This window comes from Chiloscyllium plagiosum, chromosome 38 (genome assembly GCF_004010195.1).
Source record: "Chiloscyllium plagiosum isolate BGI_BamShark_2017 chromosome 38, ASM401019v2, whole genome shotgun sequence".
In the NCBI taxonomy this organism is placed as follows: domain Eukaryota; kingdom Metazoa; phylum Chordata; class Chondrichthyes; order Orectolobiformes; family Hemiscylliidae; genus Chiloscyllium; species Chiloscyllium plagiosum.
Window position 1 is genome coordinate 21403394 of NC_057747.1, and position 24104 is coordinate 21427497.

The 24104-nt window shown below is 46.1% G+C and overlaps 1 protein-coding gene across 2 annotated transcripts in view; it reads right to left on the reverse strand.

Annotated features, from left to right (window-relative positions):
* zswim8 (zinc finger, SWIM-type containing 8) overlaps nt 1-24104 on the reverse strand; it is a 194682-nt gene that overhangs the window by 2003 nt on the left and 168575 nt on the right. For both annotated transcript variants that reach the window (XM_043679075.1, XM_043679074.1), the window contains 7 exons: nt 22975-23264; nt 18150-18373; nt 15251-15745; nt 12882-13059; nt 8166-8339; nt 5296-5418; nt 3424-3602 (listed from right to left, as the gene is read on the reverse strand). In XM_043679075.1, the coding sequence (XP_043535010.1) occupies nt 3424-3602; nt 5296-5418; nt 8166-8339; nt 12882-13059; nt 15251-15745; nt 18150-18373; nt 22975-23264 (1663 nt within the window). The remainder of the gene's footprint in view (nt 1-3423; nt 3603-5295; nt 5419-8165; nt 8340-12881; nt 13060-15250; nt 15746-18149; nt 18374-22974; nt 23265-24104) is intronic.

The window sequence follows — 24104 nt, forward strand, 5'->3', positions numbered from 1 at the left end:
CATCCCATGGGACACCGAGAATCTATCTCCCTCTGCCTTAAAAATATTTAAAGTTTCTGCATCCATTGCCATTTAAGGAAGGAAATTCCAAACATTCAACTCTCAGAAACAAACAAGTTTCGTCTTCTCGATCTTAAATGGACAGCCCCTTAGAGCTAAACTTTGACCCCTAGTTCTAGATTTTCCCGTGAGAGGAAATGTCCTTTCAACCTCCACACAGTCAAGGCCCCTCAAGACCTTCTGTTTCAATTAAGTCGCCCTCCCCACCCTGGAGCATCAGAGGCTGAGGGGTGACCTTATAGAGGTTTATAAAATCATGAGGGCATGGATAGGTTAAACAGACAAAGTCTTTTCCCTGGGGTGGGAGAATCCAGAACTAGAGGGCATAGGTTAAGGGCGAGAGGGGAAAGAAAGAAAAGGGACCTAAGGGGCAACTTTTTCCACACAGAGGGTGGTACGTGTATGGAATGAGCTGCCAGAGGATGTGGTGGGGGCTGGTGCAATTGCAACATTTAAAAGGTATCTGGATGGGTATATGAATAGGAAGGATTTGGAGGGGTATGGGCCGGGTGCTGGTAGGTGGGACTAGATTGGGTTGAGATATCTGGTCGGCATGGACGGGTTGGACCGAAGGGTCTGTTTCTGTGCTGTACATCTCTATGACTCTTCTATACACCAGAAGATACAGGCTGGGTTGTCTAGCTTTTCCTCATAAGGCAATCTGCTCATTCCAGGATTAGTCTCAGTTAACCTTCTCTGAACTGTATCCATCACATTAATATGCTTCAATTTGAATGTTTTAATTTCTGTTCCTGTCCACACCAGAAGTCTAGTTTCAAGTCCCAGCTGCATTAGAGGTTTGTTGTAATATATCCAGACAAGTTGATTAAAAATCTCAGACATATCCTCATTAACTAAGGGGTGTTAAATTCAAATGAACAGTTCTTTTAAACACTAAAAATATTTGCTAACACGAATTTAAACTAGGAGTAACTTGTATGGTCTGTCGCTTAAATAGTACGTATAAGAGATCAAAATTAGACCACTCAGCCTTCTTGTCTGTTCCAATGTTGAGTATCATAATTTATCACAGCTCCACCTTGTTTGTCATGTCTAATGTGAACAAGGTGTTTTACAAACCTTTCACACTGGTGTAGTCTGCCCTTAGCATTACAACATAGAAGAACAACTGACTGAGACGGATTCCCATTTGCTCACTTTTTTCCCTCATAAACACTAACTATCTGAAATATAATGGAAACATGTTCACCAGTCGCAGCAACAGAATTAGTCAAAGCCCGTTTAAATAGTGTGGGATTTCAGAGGCGTGATCTTTAGAGTTGGATGAGAGACAGTAGCAGTAGGTCGACACAAACACTGCTTCAACTTCTCTGCAATCTTAGCTAATTGAAGATGATTACATTATCTAAAAATCTGCCAATTTTTTGAAAGTCGACATTTGTTGCTAAACAAGGGGACCCAAAGCCCACCATTACTCCTGTAATATTTTGCTCACTGTGCTTTGTTGCAAAGACCCGAACTGTTTAAAGAACCACTGATTGGACAAGCAATGTCACAGAGTATCCAAAACCTCCATAATATGTTTTTAGACCTCATGCTCATGACCACTTACCATCTACAAACTCATTCGCTATCACTTTTTGTCAAACTGTTATATCTATTATCAATGACTGTGTCCACTTTTATAATGGTGGGGAAACTCTGTGTGTGTGTGTGCTTGAGAGAGAGAAAGCGAGTGAGCATATGAGAGAATGAGTGTGAATGTGAGAGAAAGGAAGTGTGGAATGTGACAGAATGTGTGTGTGAATGCGAGTGCAAGAGTGAGTGCCAATGTGTGTGAGAGAGAGTGAGAGAGAGAGAGACTATGCATCTGAGTGTATGAGAGTGAGGGAGTGTGTGAGAGAGAGTGACAGTGTATAGAGAGACCTGTCATTAAAGTGGACAAGAGATCCACGTACCAGTGTTGGTGAGATCACAACATCTCAGCTTCACCTCTCCACAGTTTCATAGAACAATACAGCGCAGAACAGGGTCTTCGGCCCTCAATATTGCGCCGACCTGTGAGCTAATCTAATCCCATCACCCTACACTATCCCATCATCATCCATATGCTTTTCCAAGGACAGTTTAAATGCCCCTAATGTGGCTGAGTTAACTACACTGGTAGGCAGGGCATTCCACACCCTTACCACTCAGTGAAGAACCTGCCTCTAACATCTGTCTTAAATCTATCACCCCTCAATTTGCAGCTCTGCCCCCTCTTACAAGCAGATGTCATCATCCGAGGAAATAGACTCTCACTGTCCACCCTGTCTAATCCTCCGATCATCTTGGGCGTTTCAATTAAATTGCCTCTTAGCCTTCTTCCTTCAAACACAGAGAAACAGTCAGCACTGTGAACCAGCTCCCAATCAACTTCAACATCTTCGTAAGATATGTAGTAAGAACACGTTTAGGCCATTTGGCCCATCCAGCTTGCTCCACCATTCTCCAGTCTTGACCCCATCCCCCAAAAAATCCTCAACTCCTCTGTCCATCACAAATCTCAGATTTGTGTGCATTCAATGACACAGCTTCCACGCTGTCTGTGGAAGCGAGGTTCAAAGACATCTCGAGAGAGAGAGGAAAAAGATTTTTCCTAGCCACCATCTTGAATGGACAATCCCTTACTTTTAAAACACTGGCCCCAGTTTGGGTCACCTCTCATTCTCTAGAACCCCAATCAATAAAACGGTCCTTTCCTCAAGATAACTTCATACCAAGTGTCTAAGACAGCCCCCACATAGGACATGGTCTCACCAGTACCCTGCACAGTTCGTTAGTTTTACACTTCACCCATCTTGCAATCAATAAATAATTATACTTCAATAAAGAGTAAGAATTTAAAGTAGCAATTTCATCTTGGTCCAAAGAAACATAGCCCTCCTTCATCTATTTGTTTTATGATGTTGTGGGATATCAGCATTGACAGCAAGGCCAGCTTTTGTTCCTGTTCACAAATTGTCTTGGAGTTAGTGATGCTTTCTTGAATTGCTGTGGCCCACCTGGTACAATACCATTAATGGAACAAGTGCCAGGATTTTGACCCAGCAACAGTGAAGGAACAGTGATATACTTCCAAGGCAGGATGGTGAGTGGTTTGGAAGGGAACTTGTAGGTGGTGTGCCTGTTGCCCTTGACCTTCTAGATGGTGGTGGCTGTGGGTTTGCAAAGTGTTTGTCAAAGGACCCTCAGTGAGGTCCTGCAGTGCACCTTGTAGACAGTACACACTGCTGCTGCCTGAAGTGGTAATCCCACTTTGGAGTAAAGCCAGTTGGAAAACTGCAGCAGGACCGTGTAAAAACAGAGCAGTTTGGCAAGTAACATATACACTTTGGTGTGCGAGATTAGTTTGAATTTTACCTGCATGTATGCTTGCTGGCATCTCTGAACAAGCTGATGGAATGCAGGGGTTCGAAGATGGGCATGGACATGAGCTGGATTAAGGCGCTGTAGAGCCTCCATAATGATCTCCTGTAGAACAAACGGACTCAGCACTCCTTTGGCTGCACCCATGCAGAACTGATAGACGTAATTCACACCTGGGGACAGAAGAACACGCATCAAAATTCTCAATCGACAGCTTGGAGCGCTCACCGGTTAACACGCCTACCAGCATCTCAATAACATCCTGCAGCACATTACTGACTCCTCACCTTCCCCAATACTCTCTTCACAAAATGGTGACGCAAAACCAGTCTGCGGGATTTATCAAAGGAAATGTATTTTTGAAATATCAGGAAGCTGACAGCCATGAGCATGAAAGAAGGAATGGAGGTCTGGGGCAGATCCACCATGATCTTATAGACTGATGGGGCAGGCTTGAGGGGCTGAATGGACCTCTAAGCTTCCTTACATTTGAGAAATCACCTCTCATTCTTCTGAAATATGGAAATATAGGCTCAGTGTTCTTACTTCTCATAGGACAATGTTGTCTAGCCCGGGGATCAGTTTGGTGAACCTTTGCTGCATTCCTTCCTGGATAAGCACGTCATTCCCTGAGGGAAGGGAACCTGAACTGGAAACAATTATCCAGCTGTAGTGTCACCGGGGACCACATGTGTCTCTAAATTCTCTTAAAATTCAAGACAAACATCAAAGTGGTCACTCACCTGTGTATATATAACACAACATCATTGATGGTACAAAGTTGTGTAATTTATTGTTAAATTAATACAATCCTATTGCAAACGGGATTAACTGGGTAGCACGGTGGCTTACTGGTTAACACTGCTGCCTCACAGCACCAGGGACCCAGGTTCGATTCTAGCCTCGGGTGACAGTGTGGAGTTTGCACATTCTCCCCGTGTCCATATGGGTTTCCTCCGGGTGCTCCTCAGGTTAATTGCATTGGCCATGCTAAATTGCCCCATAGTGTTCAGGGATGTGTAGACTAGGTGCATTAGTCAGAGGTAAATGTTAGGTTAGGGGAATAGGTCTGGGTGGGAATTCATCATGGACTTGTTGGGTCAAATGGCTTGTAGCCACACTGTAGGGATTCGATTCTATTCTATTGTAGCCCAATCGTGGCTGTTGGATTCATCCTGTACTACTCATGTATCATTCACAAAGTGTGTATTTTGGTCCGGAGCACATGTCAAATGTCGGGATTTCAGTGCAGAGACTGTGGGGTATACTGCTCTGTCTTTCAAAAGAGGCATCAAACATCTAAGCTGCTGGTAAGGAGCTGGGATACCCATCCATCCTTTCTCTATATATAATGAGAAAGGTCTTCAGTATGTCCCCAGTCAACATTTGACCCCAGCATCAGCAAAACAGCTGCACTGGCCACCCATTTCATCGGGCACCACAGTGGCTTAGCAGTTAGCACTGCTGCCTCATAGCACCAGGGACCCGGGTTCGATTCCTGCCTCAGCGACTGTCCGTGTGGAGTTTCCACATTCTTTCTGTGTCTGCGTGGGTTTCCTCCGGGTTCCTCCCACAGTCCAAAGATGTGAGAGTTCAGGTGGATTAGCCAAGCTAAACTGCCCATAGTGGTAAGGGACATGTAGGTCAGGTGCATTAGTCAGGGGAAATGTAGGGTAATGGATCTGGGTGGGATACTCTTCGGAGGGTTGGTGTGGATCTGTTGGGCTAAAGGACTTGTTTCCACACTGCAGGAATTCTAATTCTGATTGTTATTTCATAATGGGCTCTGTTCAATTTTATGCTTTTGAACCACTGTACTGTAAATCTCACGTGTGTATGCTCCAAATTACGATCACACTTTCTTACCTAGTCTGGTTGCTAATCCGAGTAGCCATTTCACATCCTCGGTGTAAGGTGGACTCCTAGAGAAGTAATTGTTCGGGTGATCATTATGAGCTCTTCTTCCAAGCATTTCCAAAGCTAGCATTCCTGGACAGATCAAACACAGCTTCAACATCAGCAATTCAAACAAAAAAACAATACTCTTAGCTTTGCATTAAAGAAGAGAAACTGCATCTGTGCCAAAAAAAACACAAATTAAAAATGGGTATCAATTCACAGCGAAAGTAAAGGAATCATAAAAACTGAAAGGACTGCAGATGTTGTAAATCAGAAATAAAAACTAAAAATTGCTGGAAAAGCTCAGGCAGCATCTGTGGAGAGAAATCAGTGTCAATATTTTGGGTTGAGTGACGCTTCCTTAAAACCTCAGAGTTCTGGATGTAGGTTTGCTCGCTGAGCTGGAATGTTTACAAAATACCATGCAAGAAGTGTAACAAACATTACATTGGAGAAACAGGCAGAAAACTAGCCACCAGGATACATGAACACCAACTAGCCACAAAACGACATGACCCTCTCTCACTAGTATCCTTACATATGGATGAGGAAGGACACCACTTCGACTGGGACAACACATCCATCCTAGGACAAGCCAAACAGAGACACGCACGAGAATTCATAGAAGCATGGCATTCCAACTGGAACTCTATCAACAAACACATCGAGTTAGACCCCCATCTACCACCCCCTGAGAAAAAGAGCAGGAAATGACATCACTATTGGAAATGACATCACTATTGGAAATGACATCACTATTGGAAATGTGACATCACTATTGGAAATGACATCACTATTGGAAATGATATCACCAATCCTAGGAAACACAAACATATAAATAGAAAGGGGGCTATAGCACCAGTGCTTCATTCGGAGGCTCATTGATGATGGTGTCAAAACATCTAAAATGAATCTTCCAGCTCAGCGAGCAAACCTACATCCAGAACCTCAACCTGAGCTACAAATATTCTCAAAACTCGCTAACCTCAGAATTGTAACCGTGTTAGTCGGGACACAATCACCGCAAGTCTCAAGGTGACTTTTCAGAACATGAACTACTTGATTGCAGCCACTGAGAAACTCAGGCAACCAATCTGTGCACAGCATGCTCCCACCATCAGCAACGTGGCGATGACCAGGTATGTTGCTGATTGTGAACTCCTCATCCTACGCGGTTGTGGATTCCCCTACATTAAATATATTTCAAGCCGGGACAGAGAGAGATCTTTGGCAGGAATATGACAGAAGCAGGCAGAAAAGAGGAACCAAAGATCAGGCTCAGCACAACAGACTCAACAGCTGCATGGTGCGCTCCATGCCTGCCATCGTGCACTCGAGGAATAAACACTGGCGACGACTTGGGGGCATGGTCACAAAAGGTTACAGTACAGAAGGAGCCATGCTCCCCATCCCGGCCACCGCAACAGCAACTCAGCTGGTCCTACCCCCCAGCCCTATCGCCTATAAATTTGGTCTCCACAGTTTCTTAGGAAAAGGTAAGGACTGCAGGTGCTGGAGATCAGAGTCGAGAGTGTGGTGCTGGAAAAGCACAGCTGGTCGGGCAACATCCGAGGAGTGGGAGAGTCGATGTTTCGGATATAAGCCTTTCAGAATTCCTGAAGGGTTGATGCCCGATTCTCCTGCTCCTCAGTTGCTGCCTGATCTGCTGTGCTTTTCCAGCACCACACTCTTGACTCCACAGGTTCTTAGCTAATTCCAGTCTTGAAGCCCTGGTCACGTCTGTAATCACAATCAGGCAGTGCATTCCAGGTTCGACTGTAATCACTTCTGGATTTTTTCTCACAATCACTGACAATTCTTTCACCAATCCCTACATCCAGTGAAACTTGACCCTTCCGTCAATGGGAATAGTGTTGTTCTATTATTCTACCCAGAGCCTTCATCTCTGTCAAATCTCAGTCCAACCTTCTCCTCTTTAACGAGAACAACTTCAGCAAATGGAGTATATTTTTCATTATCACATTCTTTGCAACATCTGGGCTTTGCAAAAAAATAAAATGAACTGGTTCCGTGGTAAATCAAACAACAAATGGGGGAGCAACAGCCGAATGGTATTATCACTGGCCTGTTAATTCAGAGACTTATGTTCAAAGGATCTGCTTTTGAATCCTGTCATGGCAGAATTTGATTTCAATAAAAATCTGAAATTAAGAGTCTAATGATAACCATGAAGCCACTGCCAGTTGTCAGAAAAATCCATCTGGTTCACTAATGCCCCTTAGGGAAAGGAATTGCCATCCTTACCTGGCTTGGCCTACATGTGACTCCAGACCCACAGCAATGTGGTTGACTCTTAACTGCCCTTTGGGCAATAAATGCTGGCCTAGTCTGCACTGACCTCATGCTGTGAATGAATTTTAAAAAAGCAGCTCCCCATCCTCCTTAATTTTCTCCTGCCTCTAATATCTTGCTTTGGTGAACTTCGGATAGGCTTTGTGGTTTCCCGATGATTTCCCATACCAGGAACATGTCCTGTAAGGAGTTAAGGAGGATTTGCTGCAGTTACGGAGGTGCGTTTATTCATGGAAGGATAGACTCGCCTGAGCAACCAAATTAATCAAAACGTTCCCCAGGACAGACCTGTCCCTCGAGAAGGGATTTTGAATACTGTCATGCCCCAGCCAACTCTTATCCCCCACTAACATTGTTAAAAATGGATTATTCTCAAGTCACTGCTCGACTGCTGTGTTTCTGAGATTACAACAGTGGTAACTCTTTGGTGACTGGCGAACACTTGCCAGACGTCTGGAGATCGAAGGAGACTTTCCAGAGGTGGCCAACCTTGAGAAGGTACAATCGCTCGAGTGCACACTCACCAACTCTGTAAGCTGAATGCAAGTAGTGCAGTCCCTGAGGACTGACTGGTTGAGAGTGCTGTTCGTCTTCTGTAGGGAAGGTTGGGGCGACTATTGAGGGGCCCTGCGTTGTTAAAGTCGGCATTGACGCTCCCTGAACAGCCTGGAAAGCGGTTCCAGCCTGCACACTTGCCACTGCAGAGGGAGAGAGAGGCAACGTTACCATCACAGTCAACACACAGCCAGGTAGAATGTTAAAATAAAGTGTTAGAACAGCAGTTAGATACAATTCAATGCACACATTTCTCCACTTTCAGTACTCTAACCATTCACGAAGATTAGCATTAACAACCGGTTCTTAAAAGGTCAGGTGAGTGTTGTATTTAGTTGTCGTCCATTCTCAGCTCTGAGGGATGAGCCGTCGATTCACTGAGGATAAAAATGGAAAATTGCATCCAGAATGCACAGGGTTATCTTGACTTCAAATTTCTGCTAAACACTTCTTTGTAAAAACAAAAGGCAATATAGTCATTTGTTGGAGTATTACTGAAAAAAGGTATACATTATGTTGAAGCTTTTCATTTTGCCCTCATCAGGATATTTCTCAAGAATACCAGTTCAGTGGGAAAACCAACACTTACACAGCATTGAGGAGAATACTGACTGGTGGTCAAGTGGATTCTCATCAGTAGAGGTGTTACCATGGAGAATGCACTAGTCAACAATGATTGATAGTCAACTGTCATGGGGTTTTGTTTAAATTTTAAACCAGAAAGATTGGCTGTGATTGGGCAAGGAGCTGCTTGCTATAGTTTTATTAACACACCAGGAAATGGGTTTACCACCAAAATGATGCATTTTTAGTAAGGATACTGGCATCCATACTATAGAGACCTAGAACAAAAAAAAATTGTGGATGCTGGAAACCAGAAATATGAAGAGAAATTGCTGGAAAAACTCAAGAAGTCTGGCAACATCTGTGGGGAGTGAAACAGTGTAAACATTTTGGGTCAAGTGATCTTTCTTAAGAATGCTCTGAAGAAGGGACATTGAATCTGAAATGCTAATTCTGCTTTCTCCAGCAATTTCTGGTTGTGTTAGAGATATCAAACACTGAGAAACACTGAACAGTTTGGTTAGTAAGTTATTGCTAATTAATAGTGTGGAAAACATTTTAGCAACATGTCCACTCCTTCCTCAAACAGAGCATAATTTGATGAGCCTTCCTGTGGGTTAGCTTAGTTGGCCAAATGATTGGTTTGTGTTGCAGAGTGATGCCAACAACACGGGTTCAATTCCCGCTCTGGTTCAGGTTACCATTACCTTCCCAAGCTCTCTCCTCACCTGGGGCGTGGTGACCCTTAGGTTAAACCATCACCATCCGTCTCTGTCTAACCTTTGACTGAGCATAAACAGGGAGAATTGGTGGCCAGTTTCTTTTAAGGAGAGGCTATTCCAGGCAAAGTAAAGATCTCAGAGTAGACAAATGTTAAGTGGTCTTGCCAGGGGCCACGTGTAAGCCTTCCCCCCCTCCCCTTGCTTGCACAGGCTTGACTGATTCCACCCACTTCGAGCCAAGCTAACCAGTAAGCTTGCGGGTGGGGGAGGTCACCACTTACTTGAAAGAGTTTTCTCAATTTTATTTAAACTGCACATGATTCTGTAGCTCACAGAGCCCTTGAGAAGGACAAGGGGCAGCAGATACATGGGAACATCACCTCCTGCAAATTCCCTTCCAAGCCACTCACCATCCTGACTCAAAAATATATCGCTGTTCCTTCAGTGTCATTGAGTCAAAATTCTGGATCTCCCTACCGACACCAAGTGGATTGCAGTGGTTCAATCTTAGAATCCCTACAATATGGAAACAGGCCATTTGGCCCAACAAGTCCACACCGACCTTCTGAAGAGTAACCCACCCAGGCCCATTCCCCAAAACCATTTATTGTATCCATTGCTCCCGATGTGGCCTCCTCTACATTGGGGAGACTGGGTGCCTCCTAGCAGAGCGCTTTAGGGAACATCTCTGGGACACCTGCACTAATCAAACACACCGCCCTGTAGCCCAACATTTCAACTCCCCCTCCCACTCTGCCGAGGACATGGAGGTCCTGGGCCTCCTTCACCTCCACTCCCTCACCACCAGACGCCTGGACCGCCCCCGACCTATCACCTTCATCCCCTCCCCCAGTCACCCATTGTACTCTATGCTACTTTCTCCCCACCACCATCCTCCTCTTCACCCTTCAGGCTCTCTGCCTGTATTCCTGATGAAGGGCTTTTGCACGAAACATCGATTTTACTGCTCCTCGGATGCTGCCTGAACTGCTGTGCTTTTCCAGCACCACTCTAATCCAGACTCTGGTTTCCAGCATCTGCAGTAATTGTTTTTACCCATTCCCCTACCCTATTACTCTACATTTACCCCTGACTAATGCACCTAACCTACACATCCCTGAACACTATAGGCTATTTAGCACAGCCAATTTACCTAAACTGCACATCTTTGGACAGTGGGGATGATACCAGAGCACCCGGAGGAAACCCACGCAAATGTGGGGAGAATGTGCGAAGTCTACACAGATAGTCGCCTGAGGCTGGGATCGAACTAGGTCCCAAGTGCTGTGAGGCAGCACTGCTAACCACTGAGCCACCATGCTGCCCTTGAAAACCTCTTGTCACCAGCTTCTGAAGGGAAATGAGGTATGGGCAATAAATGCTGGCTCAGCCAGCAACATCCCATCAGCGAATTAAGAAAAAACACAAAAAAAAAATGGGGTAACAGTATTTCCAGAAACTTACTCACATTGCACTTGACTATTAGCCTAGGTCATGGGTCAATGATGGATTACTTTCAGGATCAGAGCAGAGCTACCTGTATTTGAGTTGGATGTTGGTAGAAACTTGAATTCAACACGTTCACCTAATAGTTCGCAACAAGGTTACAAAACAAAATGCAATGCCAAGGAGATCTCTGGACAAGAGAACAGATGTTGGTCCATCAAGTGTCAAATAACCATTTTAATTTATTATTTTTCGGTGTTAGCGCTATTGCTGTGGATCAACCCTGCTGCTACAGTTCCCCGGTGCCAGATGTAAGCTGCTTCAACGTGAAGCATTGTGCTCTGCGAGCTTATCCACAGACACCAGTTCGATGTCCCCAACCCCTCTCCCTTCCTGGTCTGTGTTCGGAAGACAGTCTCAGCCACAGTAGCAGCGTGGAAAGTGCCAACTGAGCTCAGTCCGAGCTGGTCAAGGTATTGGTGGTTAAGGGTGGCACAAATTAACCAGGCATCTGAGTTGCTGGTGTCATTCAGCAACTTCTGCTGGGTGCCTATGGTGTGCAAGGAAAAGGGAACCGTGGGTCACAGCTGGTGAACCGGGCAATGCGACCAGGTATCCATGAAACCAGCCAAGAATTAACAAAGCAAGAACTATTTTAACGTAGGTCCGATGTGAAAATAAAACTTCTGGAAATCCAAAATAAAAAAAATGCTGGAAATAGTCAGTTGGGGAGAGTCAACATTTCAGCAAATTTTACACTGATTTAGCTCCAATTCTTTTTCCAGTGGGTATACGTGTTTAATTATCCCTGATAAAAATGCATAATTTCCCACCAACTCATGGAAATCTCTTGTCCGAGGTCCCAGAACATTCCTACTGGAGAAAAAGCATCTGCGATGGAGCCAATCTTCACCAGTGGTTTTCTTAAGCTATTAAAATTAATGAGGTGGTCAGTTTTACAAACAGACAATGACCATGCCTTGTATCTGGTCTTGAGAACTGCAGAAAGAAGACTGAAAGCCTCTCCATTCCTGACTGCTCCGTGCTCAGTCACCAGAGGGAGCACTTATCATGGAATGAGCTCCATCTGCCACACTAAGGTGACTGAGGGGACCCAACCAGTCAGACAACACAGAAACAGACCCTTTGCTTCAACAACCAACACCGGTCATGCTCCCAAACTCAACCAGTCCCACTTGCCTGTGTTTGGCCCACATCTCTCCAAATCTGTCCAATTCGTGTCCTTATCCAAATATCTTTTCAATATTGTAACTGTACCCGCATCCACCATCTCCTCAGGACTTCGTTCCGCACATGAACCACTCTCTTGTTTAAAAAAAAAATTGCCTCTTTTTAAAGCTTTCACTTCTCCCCTTAAAAATATGGCCCCTAGTTTTAAACTCCCCCACACTAGAGAAACACTCTTGTCATTCAGCTTATCTATGCCTGTCAATTATTTTCACAGACTCCCTACAGTGTGGGGGCAGGCCATTAGGCCCATTGAGTCCACACTGACCCTCCTCGGGGCATTCCACCTTACCCTATCCCTGTAGCCTTGCATTTCCAATGGGTAACCCAGTTAGCCCGCACATAGCAGACACCAGGGGCAATTTAGCACGGCCAATCCACCTAACCTGGCCATCTTTGGATTGACAGGCAGAAACCTGGGGGAAACTCGCACAGACAATGTGCAAACTCCCACACAGACAGTCGCCCGAGGCTGGAATCGAACCAGAGTCCCTGGCGTTGTGCTGCAGCAGTGTCACCCCTGGTTTATAAACCTCTAAGTTTTATTAAACATGTTTGCGCTGCTAAATGAACACTCGCTCAGTCAAGCCCAGCACAAAAGGAGAAGGCAGCTTGCACCACCAACTTTAAAGCACTTCTTAAAAAAAACACACACACGCAAAGGATGATATTTTGCACTTTCAACCATTGAAAGATCTCACCTACCTGCTACGGTTGATGTCAGGGGCAGATTCGGGTCAGACTGGTAAGGGTGCACTGCCATTGGAGCCATAGGAGGGACAGGAACCCCAGCGAAGGTGACTGGTGGAGCGGCCATTGCTGGATGGGTTGTGGTTGCTACAGTGTAAGGGTACTGAGCTCCAATGAATGCCGGATGCATCCCCTAGACAGATTACAGACCAGTAAATAATTGCACATTCCCCTCCTGCCGCCCCAATTATTACTCCCAAGCTCACAGCTCGACGAGAGACCTGAAGTGACTCCCTCTGTCCAACATCTCCACTCGCTGCCTCTCCCTTCTCGATCAAAGGGCACGGGACCAACCGAGAGGAAGGGACAGACACAGGTTGGCATTGTGTACTTAGCCCCACTCTGCCCATCCTCCAATCCTTTCTCAAATGCAACCTGGGATTGGGGTTGAGAAACGTATCAGCCATGATTGAATGGTGGAGCAGATTCGATGGGCTGAATGGCCTAATTTCTGCGCCTACGCCTTATGGTGTCTCGCTCCCGACCAATCCATCCAGAATACCTGTTTAGTCAAAGTTTACTTCCTGACGACAGTCAGAATGTTTGGGGTTAATTGGCTTGGTTCACATTCACCTCATCAATCCTCCCCCCAACCTCCCTTCTTCCCCCACCCCCAACCCAAACCAAACTCCTCCCCATTGAACTGTTGCAATAATCAAATGACACAAAAGATATCAGGCAAATAGGACTTTATTTTCAATCCACAAAGACACTGTCCGCTCAGGGAGTGACGTTAGCCAGGGCACACTACTTCATCAAAATGGACCACTCAAACAGCCTGAAAAAGGCTTCCAATTCATTTCTCCCTCAGTTACTGCATGCAAGCATCCACCTAGATATTGTCCAGGAGTGAGGGCAGAGTTCCAAACACCTTCCTACACCCTAGGAAAACATTACTGGCTGCACAAAATCTGAAGCAACCTCTGTACTCGAGGGAGGGGTGAAACGTAGGGGATGTGAGAACGCAAGTGGGGACGGGAGCATCGAGGCAAATTGGCTCAGCTCGGAAGATAGATGGAAGACGCAAGGGGCGTTAGTGAGGAAAGGCTTTTATTCCGGGTGGTAACTACGTCAGAAAGCATGGAGATTGCCCACACTTAGGTGCACAACACTTAAATAAAAGCAAAATACTACAGATGCTGGAAATCTGAACAACAGAGTGCTGAAGAAACTCCAACAGGCCAAGCACCATCTGCAGAAAGAGAAACAGGGTTAATGTCGAGCTAACAATGACTCTTTCTCTGAGCAGAACAGATCTGAAGGGGTCACACCAGACTCAGAACGTTAATGCAGTTTCTCTCTCTGCAGATCCTGCTTGACCTGCTGAATCTCTCTCGCATTCTCTGTGTTTAGATTAGATTCCCTACAGTGTGGAAACAGGCCCTTCGGCCCAACAAGTCCACACCGACCCTCCAAAGAGCAACTCACCCCTTCATTTACCCCTGCACCTAACGCTACGGGCAATTTAGCGTGGCCAATTCACCTAACCTGCACATTTTTGGACTGTGGGAGGAAACCGGAGCCACCTGGAGGAAACCACGCAGACACGGGGAGAACATGCAAACTCCACAAAGTCACCCGAGGCAGGAATCGAACCCAGGATCCTGGTGTTGTGAGGCAGCAGTGCTAACCACTGAGCCACTGCGCCACCCTGTTTTGGAATCCGTCTACAGCTGACGGTGAAATTTGAACTCAATAAATATCTAGAATTAAATAATAAACTCATTAGCACACCCCCACGGACAGGTTAGCAAAATAAACTCATCTGTTTCAAAAACGTCCTTTAGGGACGGAAGTTGCTATCCTTACCAAGTTTGGCCACATGTGATTCCAGGTGAAAAACTGAGGACTGTACATCAGAGTCAAAACATAGAGTGCTGGAAAAGCACAGCTGGTCAGGCAGCATCTGAGGAGCAGGACAGTCAACGCTTTGGGCATAAGCTCTTCATTAACATTCCTGATGAAGCGTTTATGCTCAAAACGTCGATTCTCCTGCTGCTCGGATGCTGCCTGACCAGCTGTGCTTTTCCAGCACCACACTTTTTGACTGTACATGTGATTCCTGTGGTTGACTCTTAACTGCCCTCTGGGCAAATAGGAACAGGCAATAAATATTGGCCTGAATGAATTTGAAAAACATTTTCGCTACATTCATGCATGTGAGAGGGGCCCTTTCTCTGGTGACGATTCAATGCTATTTCAAATAAACGTGTGCAGCAATCTCAGTGGGGATTCTGACATTGCTGTCATTAATCCTACTGGTGCCTCTATACAAATCTCCCTCTCCTGATCCCGGTGAAACGACCAGTACTGTATCGAAGTACCTGAGGATAGGCTGCTCCGGCAACAGGGAAGATTGCAGGCCGAGGAACGTGCTGTATCGGATGTCCCAGGTAGGCAGCGTTACACACCGACGGGATGTGGGTCTGGATAGTCGTGTACGGGTGACTCATGACCGGGCTGGTGGGGAAGACCTGTCCGTGGGGGTGTGCGATCGCCGTCCCGGCGATGGTGTGCTGCTGGTACATGGTGGACCCGACGGTGATGACCGGCACCACGGCAGTGGCCGTCACGGTGGCTGCCACGGTAACTGTGGCCGAGCCCTCGGCGAGGGGAGGGTGCTCCGCGGACGCCCGGCCCGCCTCGTGGGCCCCGCGGGCTGACATCTCCCGCTGCTGCTGCTGCTGGGAGCCACCCGCCGTCTGCTCGTAAAGCCAGTACCACTGGTGGGCGACCTCAAACAGTACCTCCGGGTATACACCACCACCCTTCGCTGCTTCCTCCACGGCCATACAGGCCTTCTCCAACATGGCGTTATCCTGGAACGGAGAACGGACAATGTAACACACACTCACACTCAGGCCATTTAGCCCCAAACGGCCATGGAGGCCATCTCCAACATGGCATTATCCTGGAACAGAGCACAGACAATGTAACACACACTCACACACACACTCTCACATACATTCCTTAACATATAAGGAATGTTTGAGGACTCTGGGTCTATACTCGATAGGACGAGGACTGGACTGTAGATGTGGGGAAGAGGTCTTCATTGGTAGGAGAGATTAGGACTCTAGTCTTAGAGTAAAGGGAAGACCTTTTAGAACGGAGAGAAGGAGAAACCTCTTCAGCCAGAGAGTGGTGAATCTGTGGAATTCACTGCCACAGAAGGCTGTGGAGAGCAGGTCATTGGAGTATATTTAAGACTGAGATAGATAGGTTCTTGATCATGGGGTGTGGGGAGGAAGTGGGAGAATGGGATTGAGAAATGTATCAGCCATGATTTAATGGCAGAGCAGACTCGATGGGCTGAATGGCCTAATTTCTGCTCCTATGTCTTATGGTCTTACATACATACACGCACGTATACACATACGCACATGCACACAACAAATTAGCCCAGCTCTCTGAAAACAGAAAGAAACCGCGCTTGTGGACACAGACTCATTAACAAGACAAATTCACCTCAGGCCCAGCCCTCGATCAGGGACATTTGTAAAGCCACACGGGCAGTTTCAGGAGGCTTCACTTTCCACGCAGTTACCTGAAGCAATTCATCAAAGGACACATTGTACCCATCGTGCGTTAACACGGTGGGTGTGTTTTTCAAATTCGAGAAGTGGAAAACCAGAAAACTGGGAGGGGTCTTAACAGGGGTATGCCGAGGGGCTGCTCTCCTCCCCACAGGGCAATTCAGGGCCAAAGCTTAAAAAAAGTTTAACAAGGGCTCTCCCATTCCTGATGGAGATGAGAAGGAATTCTTTTCTCTCAGAGGTTCATTCAGCTTTGGAATTTACTTTTTCAGGGAGCACTGGATCATTAAGGACTGAATTTGACAGGTTTTTGATCACCAAAGGGAGTCAGAGTTTATGGGGAACAGGCAAGAAAGTGGAGTTAAAGTCCTCAGTGGATGACAGAATTGGCGTGATGGGTTGAATGGCCTCCCCTTGCTCCAGGAGAAGTAGACCATTCAGCCCATCGTGTCTGCTTCACCACTTAATAAGATTGCGGCTGATCTCTGTGTGTCTCAAATTCCACATTCCCATTTCCCCAGATAATCGCCTATTCTCTTTCCGAAAAAAAATCTATCCACATCCGCCTTCAAAACATATTCCCATGACAACAATGGCTCTAGCCCAGTGTAGGAGGTAGTGGGGCTTGACTTTGAAAGAAGATTCATATTGTTAAGATGCTGAAAGTTGAACAAACGAGTTCTTTAAGAATTAACTTGCAGGAAGTGACAATCACTGGAAAGGCCCATCCTTAATTTGTCTCTTGAGAAGATAATGGAGTGAACGGTGTGGGTAAGTAAGGGAGGCAGTGGTGGACAAGAAGGAGGCAAGGGAGGAGAACAAGAGTAGTAGTGGAGGAAGGAGGGAGCAGGGGGAAGAGGACACAATATATCTGTCTCTCAGATACAGCTCAATGAATTGACATGCAACCATCATATTAACCTCCAGCAACAACAACAGGTCACAGTAGCACTGCTGCCTCACAGTGCCAGGGGCCAGAGTTCGATTCCACCCTTTGTGTGGAGTTTACACATTCTCCCAGTGTCTGCGTGGGTTTCCTCCAGGTGCTCTGGTTTCCTCCCACAGTCCAAAGATGTGCAGGTCAGGTGGATTGGTCACGCTAAATTACCCTGTCGTGTTCAGGGATGTGTAGGCTAGGTGGGTTAGCAGGATTACAGGGATAGGGTGGGAGGGTTGCGTCCGGGTGGGATGTTTATTGAGTGTCGGTGTAGACTCAATGGGCTGAATGGGCCTCTTGCTGCACTGTGGGGGTTCTATAATTCTATGACACAGTCTTCAGTGACACCAGTTGAGGTCAGGAACGTTAAACAGGATCCCAGAGCATTTGCAGCTTTTCTGCCAAGACCTTGGGACCTTCAGTACCCATCTGATCTACAGGAACAGGCAGATGGGCCATTGGGTCTTCATTAAAAAGGCAGTACCACCTGCAATGTGGCAATTCTTCCAGCCCAAGGTCATGCGGCAGCCTGGAGGAGTATCTCTCGACACAAGGTTCCAATAGAAAACTCATCAACCTTGAAGAAATATGGGCTAATGAAGCAAGCTACCACACAACATTCACCACCACAATCATAACCACACTGCCATTATTAATGAGACATCACGCAATTACACTAAGATTAATTACACCATGTAATTTACCAGTAGGACACGAATGGTCTTGTCAATACAGTGAAGCCTAACGTACCTGCTCCTTGCATTGGACCAAGGCTCGTTGAATCTCATTGGGGTTCAGGGCATGGGCATGAGGTAGACAACTCAAAGCCAACTCTGCTGCAGCTCGGACCATGTTGGGATCCCGGGCCCGCGAGGCACGATCGGCTAACGATGCCACTTCTGGAGGTGTTAAATGACCATCCCAACATTCAACCAAAATATTCAGAGCCGCACTACCAATCTCCATCGCCTGGCCTGGTGCATTCAGAAGAGATTTAAAACCAATTATTGGCAAAACAATTTAAAAAAACAGAAAAATGAACATTTTTAGATTAAGAGTATATGTAGAGGAGACCATTCAGCCCATCAAATCTGCTCCCCTGTTCAATAAGATCATGGCTGAAAAAGAGGTCACCCTGTTGGGAGTTTTCTTTAGGCCTCTGAATAGTTCCACAGATGTAGAGGAAAGGATAGCAAAGAAGATTCTGGACAGGAGCAAGAGTAACAGGGTAGCTGATATAGGGGACTTTAACTTTCCAAATATTGATTGGAAATACTTTAGATGGGTTAGTTTTTGTCCAATGTGTGCAAGAGGGTTTCCTGACACAGTATGTAGACAGGCCAACAAAGGGTGAGGCCACGTTGGATTTGGTACGGGGCAATGAATCCGGCCAGATGTTAGCTTTGGAGGTAGGTGAGCACTTTGGTGATAGCGACCACAATTCAATAATGTTCACTTTAGCAATGGAAAGGGATAGGTATACACTGCAGGGCAAGAGTTATAGCTGCGGCAAAGGCAATTATGATCCAATCAGGATGCATAGAATGGGGAAGGAAACTGCAGGGAATGGGCACAATTGAAATGGGGGGCTTGTTCAAGGCTTGTACTGTGTCCTTGATAAGTATGTACCTATCAGGCAGGGAGGATGTTGTTGAGCAAGGGAGCCGTGGTTTATTAAGGAAGTGGGATCTCTTGTCAAGAGGAAGGTAGCGGCTTACGTTAGGATGCGATGTGATGGCTCAGTTAAGGTGCTTGAGAGTTACAAATTAGCCAGGAAAGACCTAAAGAGAGAACTAAGAAGAGCCAGGAGGGAACATGAGAAGTTGTTGGCAGATAGGATCAAGGAAAGCATTATATCAAGAATAGAAGAATGACTAGAGTAAGATTAGGACCAATCAAGGACAGTAGTGGAAGTTGTGCATGGAGTCAGAGGAGACAGGGGAAGCGCTAAATGAATTGTTTCATCAATATTCACACTGGAAAAGGGCAATTTCTCAAGGAAAATACTGAGACACAGACTACTAAACTAGACGGGATTGAGTTCATAAGGAGGAGGAGGTGCTAGCAATTAAAGTCTCCTGGGCTGGATAGGATTTATCCTAGGATTTTCGGATTGCAGAGTCTTTGGCTTTGATCTTTAGGTCACCATTATCTACAGGAATAGTGCCAGAAGACTGGAGGATCGCAAATGTCCGCTTGTTCAAGGAGAGTAGAGACAGCCCTGATAATTATAGACCAGTAAGCCTTACTTCGGTTGTGGGTAAAGTGGTTATAAGAGATAGGAATTATCATCTAGAGAGGAATAAGTTGAATAGTGATAGTCAACACGGTTCTAAGAGTAGGTTGTGCTTCACAAACCTTATTGAGTTCTTTGAGAAGGTGACCAAACAGGAGGAGGAGGGTAAAGCGGTTGGTGTGGTGTATATGGATTTCAGAAAGGCGTTTGATAAAGTTCCCTATGACAGGCTATTGCACAAAAAACAGAGGCATACGATTGAGGGTAGTTTAGTGGTTTGGATCAGAAATTGGTTAGCTGAAAGAAGACAGAGGGTAGTGGTTGATGGGAAATATTCATCTTGGACAGTTACTAGTGATGTACTGCAAGGATCTGTTTTGGGGCCACTGCTGTTTGTCATTTTTATAAATGACCTGGATGAGGGCGTAGAAGAAGGGGTTAGTAAATTTGCGGATGACACTCAGGTCAGTGGAGCTGTGGATAGTGCCGATAGATGTTGCAGGTTACAAAGAGAGACATAGATAAGCTGCAGAGCTGGGCTGAGAGGTGGCAAATGGAGTTTAATGTGGAAAAGTATGAGGTGATTCAGTTTGGGAGGAGTAACAGGAATACAGAGTGCTGGGCCAATGGTAAGATTCTTGATAATATAGATGAGCAGAGAGATCTCAGTGTCCATGTACATAGATCCCTGAAAGTTGCCACCCAGGTTGATAGGATTGTTAAGAAGGCGTACAGGCTGAATGACTTAGCTTTTATTAGTAGTGGGATTGAATTCCGGAACCAGGAGGTTATGCTGCAGCTGTACAAAACTCTGGTGCGGCCGCATTGGAGTATTGTGTACAGTTCTGGTCACCGCATTATAGGAAAGATGTGGAAGCTTTGAAGAGGGTGCAGAGGAAATTTACTAGGACGTTGCCTGGTATGGAGGGAAGGTATCATGAGGGTGAGGGACTTGAGACTATTTTTATCAGAGAGAAGGAGGTTGAGAGGTGGCTTGATAATCAGAGGGTTAGATAGGGTGGGCACAGAGCCTTTTTCCTCAGATGGCAATAGCTAGCATGAGAGGACATAGCTTTAAATTGAGGGGTGATAGATATAGAACAGATGTCAGAGGTAGTTTCCTTACTCAGAGAGTAGTAGTGTTTGACGGAGAATGCACGTCACTTGTCAATGCAAGGCATTCTTTACAGGGTGAGTACATCCACCCTCGGGTGACTGTGTGGAGTTCGGGCATTCTCCCAGTGTCTCCCATGGGTTTCCACCAGGTGCTCTGGTTTCCTCCCACAATCCAAGGGAGTGCAGGTTAGTTGGATTGGCCACGGAAAATGCAGGGTTACAGGGATAGGATAGGGAGGCAGGTCTGAGTGGGATATTCTTTGGATGGTCGGATGGCTTGCTTTCACATATTGGGATTCCACAATTAACGGACACTAAACGTCCTTGCTCACGCCCCTGGATCGGAAATCAGGTCACATAATAGATGCAACGAAAGGGGAGAGGATAACTTTCCCAAACAAAACTCACAAATTCTACTCTGGAGTATGTTGGGGCCAATCTCCATGTCATCTTTTAATACAAACTACAAATTTTAAACTTCCTTAGAGAGGACCTCATCACTCTTCCATATTGTACTTCCCAGGGTTAGCAATCAGAAAAATCCTAATGAGTCTTCCTCTCGTCCATCCCTTTCTTTACAATCAGAGGCCAGAGAGGCGCTGGGAGGCTGACCAGGTTCTTTCTGTGACAGTACATTGTCCTTCAATTTCCAGCCTTGGGAAATACCAAGATGCTGACCACTGAGCAAGTCGAGTTGGAAAAACATAACTTCTAAAACTACAGATATGTGGCACAGCAGAACACAGATTCATAATTCATAACTATTCAAAGATTTGAATATTACGGAAAAGGCTCTGTTGAAGCTTTTCATCTTGTGTTCATCAAGATAAATGCAAGTCGCTGTTTATGGTTTATGTAAATGATTTAGACTGGAATGTAGGAGGGTCGATCAGTAAGTTTGCAGATAGTTCCACCTTTGGCAGGGGTAGAAAGTAGAGAGTAGGAGAGCCGAAGACTACAAGAGGATGTAGAAGATGGGCAGGTGGGATGGGGCTGATCTGTGGCAAATGGAATTCAATCTGATTAACTTGGGGCAGGACTAACAAGGCAAGGAATACATCACGAACATGTAGGATCCTGTGAAACCCTGAGGATCAGCGGGATCTTGGTGTGCATGTCCATTAAGGTATCAGAACAGGTGGGTAAAGTGGCTGAGAAGGTATATGGGATACTTGCCTTTGTTAGTTGGGGCATAGAGTTGAAGGGCAGAGGGGTTCTGCTGGAACTGTATAAAACTCTGGTTAGGCCACAGCTAAGAGTACTGTGTGCACCTCTGGAATCCACATCATAGGAGGGAAGTAATAGCTCTGAAGAGGGTGCAGAGGAAGTTTACCAGGACATTGCCTGGACTGGAGAGTTTCAGTTGTAAAGCAAGATTGGAGAGACTGGGGTTGCTTTCCTTATAGCAGAGGAGATTGAGGGGGGTCATGATTGAGATGCACAAAAGTATGAGGGACACAGACAGGGTAGACAGGAAGAAACTCCTCGATGGAGGGATTAGGGCAGAGATTGAAGGTAAGGGGTTTAATGGAGGGTGTGCTGGGTATCTGGAACTCACTGCCTATTAGGATTGCTGATGCAGAAACCCTCATGACATTGAAGAAATGTTTAGATGTGCACGTGAGATGCTAAGGCCACGGGCCAAGTGCTGGAAAACAGAATGAGAATAGTTAAGGTGGTTGCTTTTTTTTTTAACCAGAATGTGTGATGGGTCTAAAGGCCTTTCTCTTTGCTGTAGATCTCAATGACTCAATAAGGATGCTTAATTTCAAAGGGGCAAATAATTTATACTGCATGAGAGAAGGGGATTGGTGGGTGGGTACCTCAACTCTAATTGATCACAGTGTAGCCATGGCAAATGCGCCAGGGAACTATGATTCCCCATGTTTTTGTTCAATTCCACACATGTTCCTTTTACACACGGAGCAAAACATTCAACACAATGGGCCCCCGTACCATGGGCCCCACATACAATGGGCGAAAGTGGGTACTGCAGATGCTGGAGATTAGAGTCAAGATTAGAGTGGTGCTGGAAAAGCACAGCAGGTCAGGCAGCATCCGAGCAGCAGGAAAATCGGGCAAGAGCCTTCGTCAGGACCCACGTACAACGGAGCCACCCTCTACGCTCCAAGAAACCTTGCTTCAGGTTGATCTCCCCGGGAGGCGAACATTACACAAGGGTTGATTTGAAGAGATTAATATACTATTTCTGTTCCCTCAAACCTGTGATCCAGGAGACGTGGGAAGAGTAAGTTCTTGAAAGCCAGTTCGGTGACACAAAGTTGTGCAAGCCCAGTGCGTACAGCCCGATTTCAAACGCGCAGAGGTGGAGGTTGCGATGTGGACCTTGGTGACCTCCACTGGCTGAAGGATGGGTAAAGATGGACGTGCTGCTGTTGCCTCCTGCTTTGATGAGGACCGTCTTTGCAAGCTCAAAGTAAAAATGGGCGGCTGCCTCTGACGGCTGGTTGGGTACATGGGGAGCGTGGCATTCTGGACGCCTGCCTTTGTACCTGGAAGGGGAACAAACCGGAAAAATACTCACACACACACAGCATGTGCAAGACCTGCTTCAATATTAATTCAACAAACAGCAGCATCGTTAAATGGCCAAAAGCAGGAACAGCAATGCTCTATACGAACATCCAAATTAGGAGTAGGCCATTCAGCACCTCCAGCCTGCTCTACTAACCACAAGATCATGGCTGCTCTGATTGTGGTCTCTAATTTTCTGTCGATCCCCAATGTTCGGATTGCTTGGTCAGTGAAGGATCTATCTGAAAAGAAAGTTGCCATAGTTCCACTGAGCCATAGGGCTGTTCTCTCATGTGAGTGAGAGTGGGAAGGAGAAAGAGGGAGAGCGAGAGAGAGAGAGCGAGAGAGAGAGAGCGAGAGAGAGAGAGCGAGAGAGAGAGAACGAGAGAGAGAGAACGAGAGAGAGAGAACGAGAGAGAGAGAACGAGAGAGAGAGAACGAGAGAGAGAGAACGAGAGAGAGAGAACGAGAGAGAGAGAACGAGAGAGAGAGAACGAGAGAGAGAGAACGAGAGAGAGAGAACGAGAGAGAGAGAACGAGAGAGAGAGAACGAGAGAGAGAGAACGAGAGAGAGAGAACGAGAGAGAGAGAACGAGAGAGAGAGAACGAGAGAGAGAGAACGAGAGAGAGAGAACGAGAGAGAGAGAACGAGAGAGAGAGAACGAGAGAGAGAGAACGAGAGAGAGAGAACGAGAGAGAGAGAACGAGAGAGAGAGAACGAGAGAGAGAGAACGAGAGAGAGAGAACGAGAGAGAGAGAACGAGAGAGAGAGAACGAGAGAGAGAGAACGAGAGAGAGAGAACGAGAGAGAGAGAGAA